We start from the raw sequence: 16468 nt of genomic DNA on the forward strand, positions 1-16468 counted from the left end.
AATTTCATATATATTCACCATTCCAATGTTAGACAAAGTGAGCTTTTCAAAACCTCCTTTCTTATTGCATTAATAAAAATGACTTTGACTTACCGGTTATCCGTTGAGGACAGTTTAAGCATGAATTCTCAGACGGAAATCTCGGGAAGACTGGCAACGTGTGTCTATATTATCTTAATCAGAAACAATCATCATTGGGAAAGTATAAATGTGAGGTTCTACCAGAGCCTAAAATGACTAAATAGTTGTGACATTTTAAACTACCTTTGGATTGTATTGCAGATCTAGAGTTGAAAGAGATTTTAATAAAACCTTAACTAATAGAAGGTTAAGTGTTAAAATCTAGCTGCAAGTAGTGTGAAGTGAAGTAGAAATATCGTAATATTCCTAGAATATCGCAAAGCTTTTACTATCTTTATTTGCATTAAAAAACAATCATTTTCACGGCCCATCACTGGCTCGGTGGTTGATGAATGCTGCTTTAACAAAGCACTGACAAATTCAGCTTTAAAGAACGTATTATCAATGACTTTAATAATCTTTGCCCGTAAAACGGTCTTTGTTGGACAATTACTATTTTGCAATCTGAATAAATTTTATAGCATATCATAGGGCGTTCGAATTTCAGTCGAAAAGTATAGTACAAGATTAAAATTCATATTTAGATTTTCATATATTGATTATATTTATTTTGTTTATAATTTATAATTTAAAATTCAAAATACATACATATTGTTTTTAATTAATGATTTAAATACTAATACAATAATAATAATACTTTTAATTTTATTTAACAAGTAAACACATCTAAACTTTAAGAGTAAAAAATAAATTTTTAAGATGTGAACGTCGTTTGAGTTGATGAAAACCGAATGAATTTATTTGGCAACGATGAAGTGAGTTAAGATTCTATTCTGGAAGCATTTAAAATATATGTATATATAGTATATAACATTCTTATAATCTTATTAAATCAGCAAAACATATATAGTATTTATGATGGTTGTATGTGTGTATGATTGTTCAGTTCGAGTTCGAAATAAGGAATTCTAAGCAATGTGTAAAAACCTTCATGCATGTAATATCAGAAAGATTTACCATTTATTTACCTATAGCAAAATTAATCTAATTATAATATAATATATTATTAATTATAATGTTGATCAAAAATCTTCATTATATATTTTTAATTTTAGAAATACTTAATTTTGGCAACATATGTATGTGCAAAAAGATTTTTAACTTTTTAATGGACGACATAATTTTGTATTTTTCATTATTAATTCTAATACTTGAGATAATGTTTAATATAAAAAGTTTTGTACACTTCTTATAATCTGAATAATAATAATAATGATAATAATGATAATAATGATAATAATAATGCATTAATGTTATAATAATCAACGAATAATTTTTTCATATCCTTATATACAATTAAAAACACTGTCTTACAATAAAACAAATAGGTTAATAATTGCACATCTTCTAAATAAATCTCTTTCTGTAATTATATCATATTTTAGATATTATTTAGTTATGTATATAATTGCTTAAATTTATTATATGTGTATGTGGTAATTTTTTTTTTCGCAATGTGATAAGACAATGAAAAATATATTTCACGTACGTTAATGTTAATGTTAATGTTAATATATTTAAAAAGTCTTTTCAAGTTTATTTTTTTAATAAGGAATTGGAAATGTTATTTTTACAACTATTAAATGAAAAATATTTTTAATCAATTTAATAAATTTTATTCATTTGTGTTATGTTTCTTATCTTATCATATTATCATATGTGATTTATTTTGTAAAAATTTATTGAATTATTCGCTATACACTATACAACAAATATTCGTTAAAAACAATAAAAATTTCACTAATTATTGAACTTTAAAATTGTAAAAGAAATATTATAAGGCCATTAACAGTATTCTTTATTTTTATTTCACATTATAAATCATTAACATTTAAAATCAGATTCATAAATCTATATAAAATATTTTTTAAAATGTTATAGCCAATTACTATTTGATTTAACTTCAGTCTTAGCCATGTCTTTGCCAAAGCAGCAAACTTTACTATTTACTTTTCTTTTGAAGATATGCTTGCGTCTAATATGTTAAAATTCCTTTAAAAAACAAAATTAACACAAAATATAATTAAATAAAAGAAAAAATTAGATCCGAAATAAAATTAAAACTCAATACTTTTCAAGATTATTAATCATTTATTAATAAAAGTAATATGTTCATGTATAGTTAAAAAAAAAAATAAATTAAATACATATGTAAAATTAAATAAACCTAAAAGTAATTAAAATAATTTTCTGTACAAATCGTTCATTTATTAATCTTATTTAAATCGTTTTCTTATAATGTATATCTTCTACTTTATACTCTCTGTGGTTGATATTATTTTAATTTTAATTTTAATTTTAACTTTAATTTTTGTTTTATTTAATATTACTTTTTCAATTTTTACATTAATTTCATACATTTTTAGTCTTACAACCTCGTTCAATTAACAATTGTTTTGTTACAAACTATTGTATATCTCTGTATTTACATTGCTGTTTTAATTGTTTTTAGTGTATTTATTTATTTACTTTCAGTTAAAGAAAATCATATCAAGTTTAAGCAATAATAGTCTCCAACAAACATTTTGTTATAAATATTATTAAACACAATTTATGCAAACACATAATATACATGTACATGATTGCAAACATTATACAAAATATTATATATATTAATTAACAATTAATTAGTAAAACTTTGAAGATATAGTGTAAATGTGAAACAATTTCAGAGCATAGTTAATTTACGTTTTAAGAACTTTATCTTTCAATATGTTTAATATATGAACACAAATAAATATACAAAAGATAGATAACAAAGGATAATTGATATGCTATTTATATTCATACTTATATAAAATATAGTAATTTTCAATATATTATAAAGAGGACTAGGAAACTTATAAAGATAAAACATTTGTATATATAAGTAATAATAAATTTAAGAATTAATTTATTATAATGAAATAAACTTTTTCCGTTCTATCATAATTTGCTTCAAGAGAATAGTTCATGCTATATATTAATTTAATAGATTATTTTGGCTTATTCTTGCATTGCTAACACTAACAACTTAAAAATTATAAAACTTGGTATCTAAAAATAAAAACAATTTTTTTTCTTTTTTGAAATAATACATACTGTTTAAATTTCTTATAAATTAAAACTTAAATTTAATTAAGCAAAAATAAGCACTTTCGTTTTTGAATATGAAAATGAAACAACACACAAATATACACAAAACTGGAGTATCTACGCAAAATTAAAATATAGTTTTATTATAGTTTTTTAATATTATATTCATTATTACAATAAAGTAGCGTGAAATAAACATTATATATATCATGAAGTTCATTACCACCACTTATAATCAGTGTATTCATGTAGGAAAAAATGTTTTTAGTGCAAATAATAGATTTTAATTACTTTAGACAACCGTTTTTAATTAAAATAATAATTAATGAATTAATATAAAATATATATAATTTTAATTTTTTTCAATGTAAATAACAACTGAAAACTAACTTAAAATAAAAAAAGTATTTCTTTTGAACTATTTACTTCGTGGAACATTTAAGTATAAATTGATATAAGTTTAGATATTTCAATTTAAAAGATACACGGAAAACTATAATTAATATAATTATTTTAGCAGCTTTAGTTTAAATAAAGTATCTTAATTTTGTTGTTACTTTATAAATATATTTATGCAGTTTCTCTCTCTAATTCTCGACGTTGAATTTAGAGCTTACTATTTAGCATTAGAGTTAGATGTTAGCTGAGTTTTTGCTATTCGCCGCCAGCGGTAGGGAGTGTTGTTGTAAGATTTGTTGTTGCTGTTGCTGCTGCTGCAGTTGTTTCTGCTGTTGCTGCTGTTGTTGTTGTTGCTTTAATTTATCAAATATTTGCAACTTAGATTTAACTGCACCCTCACATACCGTCAGGCGTTGTTGGGTTGGTTTTTTGTCCAACTCAAAGCAAAATGCTTCATAGTCAGAATTGATGGCTGCATGTCTTTTAAAATCAGAATATCTGCGTTCATATGATAAATAATTACTGCCCAAAGCTGATGCGGCTACTGCAGCTGCCATTGAAGATGAGGACGAAGTTGAACCACTCGCAGATGCAGCATTTGTGTTGCAACTTCCGCCACGCTGATAACTGGGTAAACTTTCAGTTCCCTGTCGTTTACGTTCAAAATATTCGACGATTTTCGCTATTTGCGCTGACCGTGTACTTGGTATTGACGTAAACGAACGATCATCCCATAATAAGGAATCGGAGCCAGCTAAGCTACTGATATCATCAGAACTATCAGTGTATATGGACGAGGTTCGATTTTTGCAATAAAGCAATTGATTTGTGGCAAACGGATGCCGTTGCATAATTGAATGGAGCTCAGAATCAAGAGCTAATCGATTAATTAATCCCATATCGAAAGTACCTGGTGTACCACCATTACTCGTACTGTTTGCATCGCCATTGCAGCTAAACAGCTGATGATGGCAGTGATAGCGTCTATGAGGTCTTGTAGTGTCCGGTAGTTCCAAATCATCAAAAGAGCGAAGTGCTGCTGCATTACCAGTAGATGTCATAGCTGATGTGTTGCCAACAGCATCGTCAATAAGTAATACAGACGAAGATGTAGAAGAAGAATCGTTGTGCAAATTTTGCGTTCCTTGACATGAGGGGGTGGAGGAAGCATAATAACAGCAGCGGCATAAACTGGCTAATTTATCACTACAAAAACCAAAAAAAAAAAATATATATATAACACTTTAGTGCGATTGAAATAAAGAGATTTAATAAAAGCTTCTTACTTAATTTCACTTTGGTTGCTTTCATCCAACATAAGTTGTGACTTTAACTGTTCAAAACAACAATTATTGCTACAGGCGTAACCGAGAGAGGAACATACTCCATTTAATTGACGATATGTACTGTTGAAAGCTATGTCGGACTCCTCATTGAAGCATGAGTAGAAACCGCTTTCAATCGAATCTCGTCTTGTTAGAGTGCTTTTTGTTGGTAAAATGTCGGAACTTTTAACTTCGTGCAAATCGTAATCAGTGCAAGATGATACTGAGGCAGGTGTGGCTACAAGAGGTGCTGAAGGTGGTGGCGGCGGTGTCGGTGGACATGGTGTGGATGTTGTTACACTCTTTTCTTTGGATTTTTTTGCATGTTCGTTTAATTTAGCATCTACACTCAGTGCGGTTGGCAAGGAACTCGGCGAGGCAATACTTGTTGAACTGTCTTCACTTTTAGCACCGTTCGTACCACGAAAAAGTGGATGAGTAAAAAGAGAATTAGCTCGATATTTGCGGGTTGTAGGCGTTGTTACATGAGTTGGGCGCTCTGCAGAGTCATCGCTCGATTCGGCATCAGCACAGTTGCCACCATTATCACCATCTTGTTCAGCATCAGAAGTGCAGTCATCACAATCATCATCATCTTCAGCTGACAAATTTGTTGTTGGTAAAGCTACATTTGTGGATAGTTTTAACTCAAAAGCACTAAACTTTCGCGTTAATTGGGGTGATGTGGGTAAACTCTTTGGTTCGTTAGATGTATTAGATGTTAAGTTCTTATTATTACTAGTACTGGTATCCGTTAACACTCCACTCTTTTGCAGTGCAGCCAATTCTTTAAAGAATGGTGCAGTCATCTCAAAACATGAACTGAATAGATCACCCACACCAGCAGCGTAAGTTTTTGGATTAGCACCCAATATTTTTTTCACACCACGCAACTGTGCCAGCGCTGTAAATGGATTCGTCTTAATGCCGTTCTGATCTGTACGTATGGGCTTGTATTGCGGGTCCTTTAAGCACATTGTTTCAGCTACTTTGCGCAGCGTTAGCACCATAGAAGCAGGAGGATCAGAAGAAGTCGTTGTTTGACCGACACTGTAATCACCAGCAGGTGGTGGAGTAGGTGACTGGGTTGTCGAACGTTGGCGCTGCATTTGATGACAGCGCGCTTTATCACTGGGAGTTGTATGCAAAGGAAAATGTATAATATTCTCGCTCAGCGAGCGTCGATGTTTTTGCAGAAATAGCTCAGCTTCTAATTTTTTTGTGACACGCCTTACACGCGTTTTAACAATGCGATCTTCAAATTCGTTGTAGCCAGTGGAACTATTTGGTGATGTGCATATAAATGAATCAGATGCCGTATTGTTAACAGAACCGTTAGGAAAAAGAAATCCGTTTTCGTCAACTTGTCGCAAATGTCGTGGAGTCAGTACACCAGCTGGAGCTGTGGTTATTGCTGAAGCTGTTTTTTTTGTAGTACTGCCATTTTGCCGTCCGACCATATATTGATCACCACGACCATTACGATCATTATAGGGCGTTGAAAGAATAACTTGATTTTCTGAATCACTGCCACTTGTTGAACAATTCAGTTCCAGTGAACTTAACGGACTCGTGCTAGCACTTAAAGCATCATGCTCAATTTTTTCAATGAGTAGAATTAATTTCTTTGTGGCATCATGGAAAGTTGGTCGATTTTTTGGATCATACTATCAAGATAAATGAGTTGTAAGTTAGATAATTTGTTTTTAAAATAGTTTCAAGTCATTAGTACTTACTATACAACAATAAAACGCCAGTCTTAAGAGTACAGGAGGTGTATCCATTGGACATAATTCGACGAATGCTAGATAATCCAAACCGAATGAATCTGTACGGGGCATTATATCGGGATCCGCTTCAATACGCGCTATTATTTCACATTGTATAATGCCAAAAGAAAACACATCACTTGTTTGATCATAGTACTGACCCTTTAAGCACTCGGGGCTTACCCAGTATGGTGACCCGACGGTATCGATGCGTGTTTTACCACTAAAATTCAAGGTTTTATTTTGTAATTTAAGTTATTTTTATTTAATTTACACTTACTGTTTATCTGGTATTTTAGCAGCCAAGCCGAAATCACCTACTACAGCTTCAAATTGACCTTCTGGTAAGTTACGTATAAGCACATTCTAAAAACATTGAAATAAATCAGTTGAGAATACTGAAAGGAAGTGTAGGGATAAAATAATATACTTACTTTACTAGTTAAGTCTCTGTGAAAAATTCCTGCATCATGTACATAGGACATACCCCTTGCGATGCCTAATGCTAACCTTAATTTCATCACAGGAGTCAGTGTGATATCTTTATTAGCCAGTAACTGTTCCAATGAGCCACCATTTATGTATTCGGTGAGAGCATGTAGTTGACCTTCATGTACACAAACACCCAAAAAACTGAAATATAAAAATTAAATAAGCAAATTATTATTATTACAATAAAAACAGGATATAAATATAGTTTAATTATAGAAAGTGAAGTTTTTCTACTTCTCAATTTTACACATAAAGGCAGTGATACCTTCGACACATTTTCGGTGAAAAAGATTTGAACTATTAAGCACAATTTAGTGACAACACACTGGCTTTGAAAGGGAGTAATATTTTACTTTTCTTTAAAAAAATTTTAAATGAATTTAGTAAACATATGTTTAAAATTTATATTTACTTATATATTCATATTCACAAAATATTGGTGGTCTCGCGCATTTACAAACGATTAGTAATAGTAATTGAAAAATTTAACAATTAAAAATAGAAAATTTCATGATTAATTATGATTTCGGTCTAATATAAACACAGCAAGTGAATTTGCTAATAAAACTAATAAAACAAATGAACAAAACTCCAAAAAAAACTTCGACTTTAAATCAGTTGGTTAAGTAGCGCTAACTCTGAGCTTCAAATTTGGCAGGGCACGAGTTGGATTGGTTGTACTTGCAATCTCAAAAGACTATTTACGAATAATTAGATACTAGAATTATTTCCAAGACAAGTGGTAATTGGTATTTGGAAATACTCGAAACCACTGTATGGTCAGTCAAAAATTCAATTCATTAAAATATAAAAAGAGAATTTTTGTTGTTGTAGTTCACTACTTTTCGCAAAAAATCCTCTTTATTTATTTATAAATAAAATATTAATATATATAAATTTATATATAAGTTCTTTTCTGAAGTTTTACTCTTTATATTAATTTAATTCAATACACTGCTAATATATCTTAAGAATGTGAAGGTAAAAGTTTACACAAATTTAACTAAATAACGTAAAATACAAATAATACACAAAATTGTATGAATTCTTCAGAATTTGGTATATTAAAAATACAATAAATATATATGAACCCTGATTTAGGCAATAAAAACAGGTAATAAAGTATGGTGATAATACATAGTTCGTAGAGTATGAATAACAGCAAGAAACACGGGAACGGAATTCCACAAAAATTCGCAAATAAAGTCTTATCAAAGCGGCACGAGTAGATTGCGCTGATAAGAATTTAATTTTATACCGAGCACTTAAATAAATGACTACGGCAGTTATTATAATACTTTAAAAATAAATAAGTGAAGTCACATAAAGAAAAAAATCACCTGTACGCATGACTTCAGCGCAAAGAGATAAAAGTCAATTGATGCTTTCCGAGATGAGGGTTTCACCGATTTTTCACACTGCAGGCAACATGAAATTGGCGTGAATCTGCAGCATCAAAATCAACAGAGAGCGAAAGGGAATCCAATTAAAAATCAACTTATGAAGAATGAAAGTTAAAATTTTATTTAAACAAAAAAACAAATGGAAAAATAAATATTTTTTATTTTATTAAGGAAACAGTGCACATATTAAGAAGATCCATAAATAAAAACTGAAATTAAATTAATTAATTAATTTTTAATGTTAATTTTTTAAATGAACTCCATGAGAATTTTAAGAACTCAAGGTGCAGCGAAGACATTGAATTTTGTAATGAAAGCGAAGTGTTTGCATACAAATCAACTATTCTTACTGCCTATTAGCCTCTTAATTGTGATAAATTATTACAATTGTTTTTATAAAATATTATTAAATAACTTGTAAACTAAATAGCATTGCCCAACCCCGTTTCATTTAACTTATTTTTATATTTCACCGGCGTCCTATTCAGATGTGTTTATTGCGAATATCTCGCACTTGAGCATAACCTCAAATAACATTCAGAGAACTGCAGGGACGAACGTAGAACTCATACGTAACTCAACTGCTAACCGCAAATAAACAAAAAAAAAAAAAAAATAAGCAAATTAATTTATTTAAAATTAATTTCGTGAGAATTTACGTGATCCGCCGCTTTAGTAACCAAAAAATTGAAATATATTGAAAAAATTTATATGCATTTAATACATTATAAACAAAACACAAAGAGTACTATAAACATTTTTGGTTACAAATTACCGAGGCAGTTTCAAAATTTATGGTGTGGACCGTTTCGATGGCATTTTGTCAAAATGCGAATTTCGTTGGTTCGTTGGATTTTTTTTTCATATTTTTTTTAATACTTTTGATAAATATATTTTGATTTAATGTCGTTCATCAACAGTGGACAATTTTTAATGCCTGGCACGCAACACATAAATTTGCAAGACTTGCCAACAGAAGTGATTAGATGGGGTTGTTTATTCAAACAGCCATCCCTATAAAAAGCATCTAAATCGCTACTTTTAACTATGATGAAGTCTTATTGATATACCACATATTATGGAGATTGAATTTTTAGGACTTGAAAAGCATCAACATAGAATGTTTATATTATTCGAAATATTGAGCGTTTGTCATATATGAGCTTATGAGTTTACTTATGGATTTTTAATGCTTTTGCTGGAGTCGAAAACCTTTTTTAATAAAAATATGTTTTGAAAACATATTTATTATACCTATAAAATTGTCAGAGTTGGGAATAAAAAAATCATATTTTATGATTTTTAAACTCCATATAAAATGTAGTGCTGGTATTGTATCTTAAGAACAATCTGACATATATAAATGCTAATAATTAGTTTACAGTTGTACCAAATATTCAAAAGCAAAATTGCGCCTCCTATTCTCTATTTATTGGTAAGGTAGGGTTTCGCGCTGGTTCTATGAATCTCTTAAAGCTTGATGATCGATTTTATTGCCTTATAAAGCTCTGATGGTTAAAGTCAATTCAAACCGTTGATGATATAAAGCTCTTTAAAGGAACCTTAAGTGAAATATAAATATAACAAATTTTCAACAAAACAAAGGTTACTCTTCAAAACAATCTTCAACGAAGTATAAGATGGTTTTGGAAAAAATCTTTAACAAAACATAAGATGGTCTTCAAAAGAATTTTCTACGAAATATAAGACACTTTTTAAGAGAAGGTACTTCAGTTGAATAATATCTTTTAGAAAGCAAGTCCCTAGAATAGACGCTGTATAATGATACTATAGGTAGTACTGTGAGGCAGTTTTCGCTTTTTCTACAATCCCATTATAAGATTGATATCTCTCTTATTTAACGGTAAGTTCTCGCAAAACATACAAGAACATAAACATTTCATACAATCATTCTAAAAGTTTAAAGTTTTTTTGTTCATTGATATACAAACTTTTCTATTAATTTTTTCACGAGCTTGTTCTTTAAATTGTTTTTAATATTATCTATAAATTTAATTAATTTTTTGCTTTAAAAAGTAAGATATAAAATAATTACTTCAACTGTTATCAGATATAATCACAATTACTTTTCATTCTTTGCACTCCTTTAGACATTCAACAGACATTCAATAGTCACAAGTATCTAAGAAGTACAAAACTCTTTGCTAACATCCCGAATGATACCTACAACAGTAAAGCAGAGCAGACTAAGTGAAGAACTTCAGCAAATGATAATAATCTACACATCTTAAGCGGTCGAATGTGGAAGAGGAAAACCAACGTGTAAAACAAAAAGTTCATTGTCATTTTTAAGGTATAAATTATAAAAGTGGGAAACACACGTTTGCAAAAGGCTAACTCACTTCCTAGTTTGAATGCATTTCAACTTTTAAGTCTCTTATTATTTTTAATAGCTCTTCCTTTATTTCTTCCACTTAAAATTAACCTTTTTGCACCTATTGTGGTATAAATGGTACAACCAGCGCAAATGCAGCAGAGCGAACTCAAATAATGTAGCATATATGTCTGCAAGAGCTGCTTTTAATTCTAGTACAAGTTACACGTGTGCTGAACTTATATATGTACAAGTACTAAAAGTACATATGTATATTCTAACACTAACTGCATACACACAGTTAGTATGCATGTAAGTGAATGTTAAATTGTTTTTCATTGCTTTGTTTTTATTGTTATTTAGTTAGAACTCTATGCGGCACAATGAAGTACTTCCGCATTTCATATATACATGAATATACCACCGCAGCTAACATTTTTATTGTTCCCTGCGCTTCCATAGACACTTTAGTTAAGCAGCTTAGTTCAGTATTATTAGAGGAGGCATTTTCTGTATTGTTGACAAAGGATTATGTTTACACTCAACTAAATTAAGCAGATGAAGCACAGCATATACCTATAGCTGTGAAGAAACAGAAGGATATGATAAGTAAGTAATACAAGTAGACGGAAGTTCATGTGACATGTCCTTAGACATCCTTCCTTCGATTAAGTAGAGGGGACTAAAATCAATGTCATCTTATGAAAACAAAGGAAAATTTAATTTGTTTATTTCAAGAAGAAGCAATCGGAGACATCACTAATAAAATCTTTACAAATAATAATAACAAATACTTAGCAATATCTAAGCTTCTCTAAGAAGTCATGATTATGACATGCCACGAATGCACTGAAGAAACTGAACATAAAATAATATTATTTAAAAATCACATTAACTATTTAATATGTTCGATTAGACCACATTATTTTTTTAATCCATTTTTGTGTCACATTATAATTTGATAATGAGTACATCTACTTTTAATGGAATTATTAAATTTCTATTAAATTAAAAAAACAATATGTAGAGTATCTGTTGTTTTTAGAAGCTTATGCATTAACACCGAACACTGCAGTCAAACTACGTATTATAGCATATTAACCCATATATGTTCGAAATGCACCTACTTAGTTCACCTATCAATGACCCACAAGACGGCTGACTGGCGCAGGCATTTTAATTCGCGTTTAACATGCTATAGTGAGAAGAAAAAAAACACATCCAAAAAAAAAGAATAATCAAAAACTTTATTTGAAATTGCATTAACTTTTGAAAAACAAAAAAAAAACCAATGAAAAAGTAGCATCAAAAGCAGGTCGGGTAAAAATCGGGAAGCTTTCACTTTCTTTTTGCTGTGCTGCGCTGCGCTACATAAAACACAGCATAACATATACGCTGTTTTTTCTTTCGGTGGCGTTATTCCATCAGCATTGGCATGTTATTTGGCAGCCAAGGGAATCGCTTCACATTATACGTCTTCTACATACAACCAACATGTGTTTCCCTTCAAGTGTTCTCCAGTCAGGCGCAGCCGGTTCAACCTTATTTGCTCAACTTTCGACCGACATGAAATCTGCGCCAGCCCCACAGAGTAACGAAAGGCATATAAAGACGGTGTGGCATGTCGCATTAAGTCCAACGGCAGCGCCTTAACACGTCAAGGCGCTGAGCTCGCACTGCACCGATTTCGGTTCAAGTGAAAATAAAAGTCGCTAAAAAAGGAGTTTTTTTTTTTTGGTAATTTATGTTAAGTAAAAAGTATGAAAAACGTTCAGCGAACGACCCAAATATTAACTAGAAAAAATTTTTAAGTTTACAAGTGACAGTTGCCAAAAATGGCAAGAATGAAAGGAGAATTTATTAAACGAAACGCCAGGTTCCATTTTTAATATTTTTAGAAGGGACACAGCTAAATTCGGCTATTGGAATTCGGCTATTAATGTTACAACAATTTAGAAAAAAAAAAATATAGTTTTTTTTTTGAGAAAACTTAGCAATGTAAGAGTCTCACTATTATAGATTAAAAGTTATCATACAGTGTCATTATGTGTTTTCTATCAACGATTTTTCAGATTAGAACCACCAGTTTAGTTTTTTTTAAATAACTTACCCCCTCCTAACTTGACCCCCTCCCACAATGATTGAAAATATATTAAATAAGTATTTGATTTTTATTTATCTGATTCAATGAACGAACTATATGTTAACTCACATAAAAGTACTAATAACTTTCAATATTAATTTGAGTATATAAAATACCTTATTAACTGCATTTAGTGCATTTAGTGCAGTAAATTACTTTGCATGAAGTATCTTATATCTTTTTTGTAGTTGTCATATGGCAACAAAATAAATAAAAATTGTTTCAATATAAAAAAGTGAAGTGGCTTCAGGAATATGTTTGTGTGTAAGGAGCAACATAACCCAAGTATGACTAACAACGTAGCAAAACTTATCACAGACAGACATGTAGGTCCCGTCTCTCCACCGCACACATATAATATATGTCCACATATACGTACTACTTAGGTGGTAGGATTATATCACAACTTAAGCATGCATCATGTGTGGCAAGTAAAATGTGCTTAAGAAATATTAAGAATGCTAAAAAGGCTTTGTGAATATTTTATGAGTATGAGCTACCTCAAACCTTAAACCTCTAAGTAGGGTGTAGTTAATTTGATGCGAAACAGTTGAAGTGTTAAGCGCTTGAACCGACTGACTGGCTTACACTATAAGACACAACATTGACCAAAAGCAAGTTTGAATATTTTAAAATTCTTCGTTTAATTTTAATGATTTGTGACATTTTATACATACAATATTTAATAAAGAGGTTTTTCGCACAGTAGTGAACTACAAGAATAAAAATTCATTTCATATTACTTTAATTAATTCAATTTTTGGCTAACCATACAGCTGTGGTCTTGGAAATAATTCGTGTCCTGCCAAATTTGAAGCTCAGAGTCAACGCTCCCTAAACAACTGACTCAAAGCCGTACTTGACTTTTATGTTCGCACATTTTTCTGGAATTTAGTTAATTTGTTGTGAAAGTTTTATTATAAAATACACTTGCTGTGTTTATATTAGAACATTTCGTTCTAAACCAGCTGTAGAATAATTAATTAATTAATTATATTTTTATTTTAAATTGTTAAATTTCAATACTATTCAATACTATTCTATTAGACGCATTATTTGTTGAATGATTTATATTTAATATAAAAAAATTTTTATTATTTATATTAATTGGTAAAAAGTGCTAAAAGAATGGCTCTTTATAATGAACATTGTTTGCATTTATCGCCTTATTTTTATATTTATACTTATTACATTAGGTAAATTTTATAATTGAAAGGTTTATGCACTCACATAATAACACTGTAATCAAATATTATATTAGCACCTAAACCAGAAATTAACCTTACAAAGGTAAAAACTTAACAGTCCTTCGCTGGCGATACTGAATTCAATTACTTACTTGTAAGCGTAATTATTTTCGGCACGCAATACAGTTTGATTCAATGGAGTAAAGCAAACTTCTTACTGGAACTGTCAAAATTACTTACACTCTATTTACAACAAAACACTTCAACATATTTCTATACTCTCCTCGACTACTCGACTACGAGTATAATTTGTTAAAAATGCCTTACTTATGACACTTAGTAATGAAACACTAAAGTTCTACAGAAGTCAATCATAATCATAATCACTCATGAAAAATGTAATCATCATTAAGTCCAAAAATTTCTAAAGAGCATAAATGGAAGGGCAATTATATTCAGGCCTTATCATCGGAAATGTGACTATTTAGCATGACGTAATTATCTACATAATTAAGATGTCAACTTTATTTAATGTTGTAATTATCCACTAAATTTTATTTGAAAGCAAATTAAAGGACACCTAACTAATTTCAAATGTAAATAGTGGAAATTTCAGTTCATAATTAATAAAAATTTAGTGCATTTTTTTAAAATAAAATAGCATTTCTTTACAAAAACAATAAAAATAAGTTGAATGATTCATACCACTTCGTTTACTAAGAGAAGTAAATAAAACAATATTTAACAATATTTAAATAAAACAAAAAAGATGGGATTAAAAGTATTTTCAATCATAAATTGCCAAAGTAACTGCAATGAATTATATAAAAGTAATCAATTATCATTTGAATTGGCTTCTTTCTTAATACTTTCTTAAATTCTTAATTTATAAAATTAATTCAAAACACTGAATTTACTTACTTTTTAATTATTGGAAAATATAAAGCAAAGACAATTAAGTACCAATAAAATTGTGTGAAATAAATAAGATTATACCAGGTAGATTGATAAATACATACATCATTTGGTGCAAATCTCTTTCTCTGAAGCGATCTTAACAAGTTTGAAAACAGTTTATAGTCACTGAGAGTCAAATCTGAAGAAATTAAGGACTGAAGAAACAATTCTTACTGTAATTTATCTAATTTTGCCAAACTCAGAATAACTAAATTTCTCGACATCATTTGATAGACTTTTAAGAAAGAAAATATATTACAACATATACACACACATACAGTCATTTCGGAGAGTTGACTCTTGACTAATGTAAAAATTGATATATTTTTTCCAAAATATTAGTTAATATTTTTTATTAAATATTGATGAAAGCATTCAGAAGACAAGAAAAACACAGATGAATTATGGTAGATTTCTAATTGTAATAAAATCGTTACATACACAGCAAATATTTTTCTTCCACAACTGTAAAATTACTTATATGATGCACTAAATACCAGAACTATGTTAATTTCAAATCTTCAAAGATAAAATCATGAATATACATAATATCCTACTAAAATATTCATGTTTAATAAAATGCATTTCACACCTTATAAAAGATTCAATAAAGCACTCGTACAACTTCACTAAACTTTGAGAATTTGGATAGAGACACACCTACAGCATTACTCAAACGTGTTATAAAAATAGTAAAAGTCTACTGAAATCTTAATGAAACCATTAAAGAATTAAAGCATGACCGGCCACGCAATGAAATACACGTATACGTATATGCATAATGCAACGTATAAGAATATACGAGTATGCCACAATAGATCACATAGCGTAGTACATGATAAAGGTAGCATTATTGTACTGTGTGCATCATTACAACTTCATTAAATTGAAAATATATTTCAAAAGAACAGCTAACATCAAACATCCATAACAATAAAACAATGTTACGACAACCTCTCCCCTAATCCATGCGCATTAAACAAAACTACAAACGTCACTCAAAATCAAATAAAACCAGTACAGATACGAACGATAAAACGTCACAGAAGATATAAGTCAGTAGAGAAGAAGAAGAAAAACTCTTACAAGAAGGAATATTATTATATAAAACACTGCGGGCTATTATGAAATAGAAAAACGTAGTTAGATAATTGAATTGAAAAGAATTGACATGAAACCAGTGAAGTTATAGCGAGCGTAGATAGTTTCAACACATGCAAAACCGTGCATCATAAATTCACA

The 16468-nt window shown here is 29.6% G+C and overlaps 1 protein-coding gene across 1 annotated transcript in view; it reads right to left on the reverse strand.

Annotated features, from left to right (window-relative positions):
• Positions 1–3729: 3729 nt before the first annotated feature.
• LOC119678134 overlaps positions 3730–16468 on the reverse strand; it is a 38514-nt gene continuing 25775 nt past the window's right edge. Inside the window, exons 2-6 of the mRNA XM_038089806.1 lie at positions 7144–7342; positions 6990–7075; positions 6677–6932; positions 4902–6607; positions 3730–4821 (exon numbers count right to left, since the gene is read on the reverse strand). Coding sequence (XP_037945734.1) covers positions 3849–4821; positions 4902–6607; positions 6677–6932; positions 6990–7075; positions 7144–7342 — 3220 coding nt within the window. The 3' untranslated portion in view covers positions 3730–3848. The remainder of the gene's footprint in view (positions 4822–4901; positions 6608–6676; positions 6933–6989; positions 7076–7143; positions 7343–16468) is intronic.

This window comes from Teleopsis dalmanni, chromosome 2, assembly GCF_002237135.1.
Source record: "Teleopsis dalmanni isolate 2A chromosome 2, ASM223713v2, whole genome shotgun sequence".
NCBI lineage: Eukaryota > Metazoa > Arthropoda > Insecta > Diptera > Diopsidae > Teleopsis > Teleopsis dalmanni.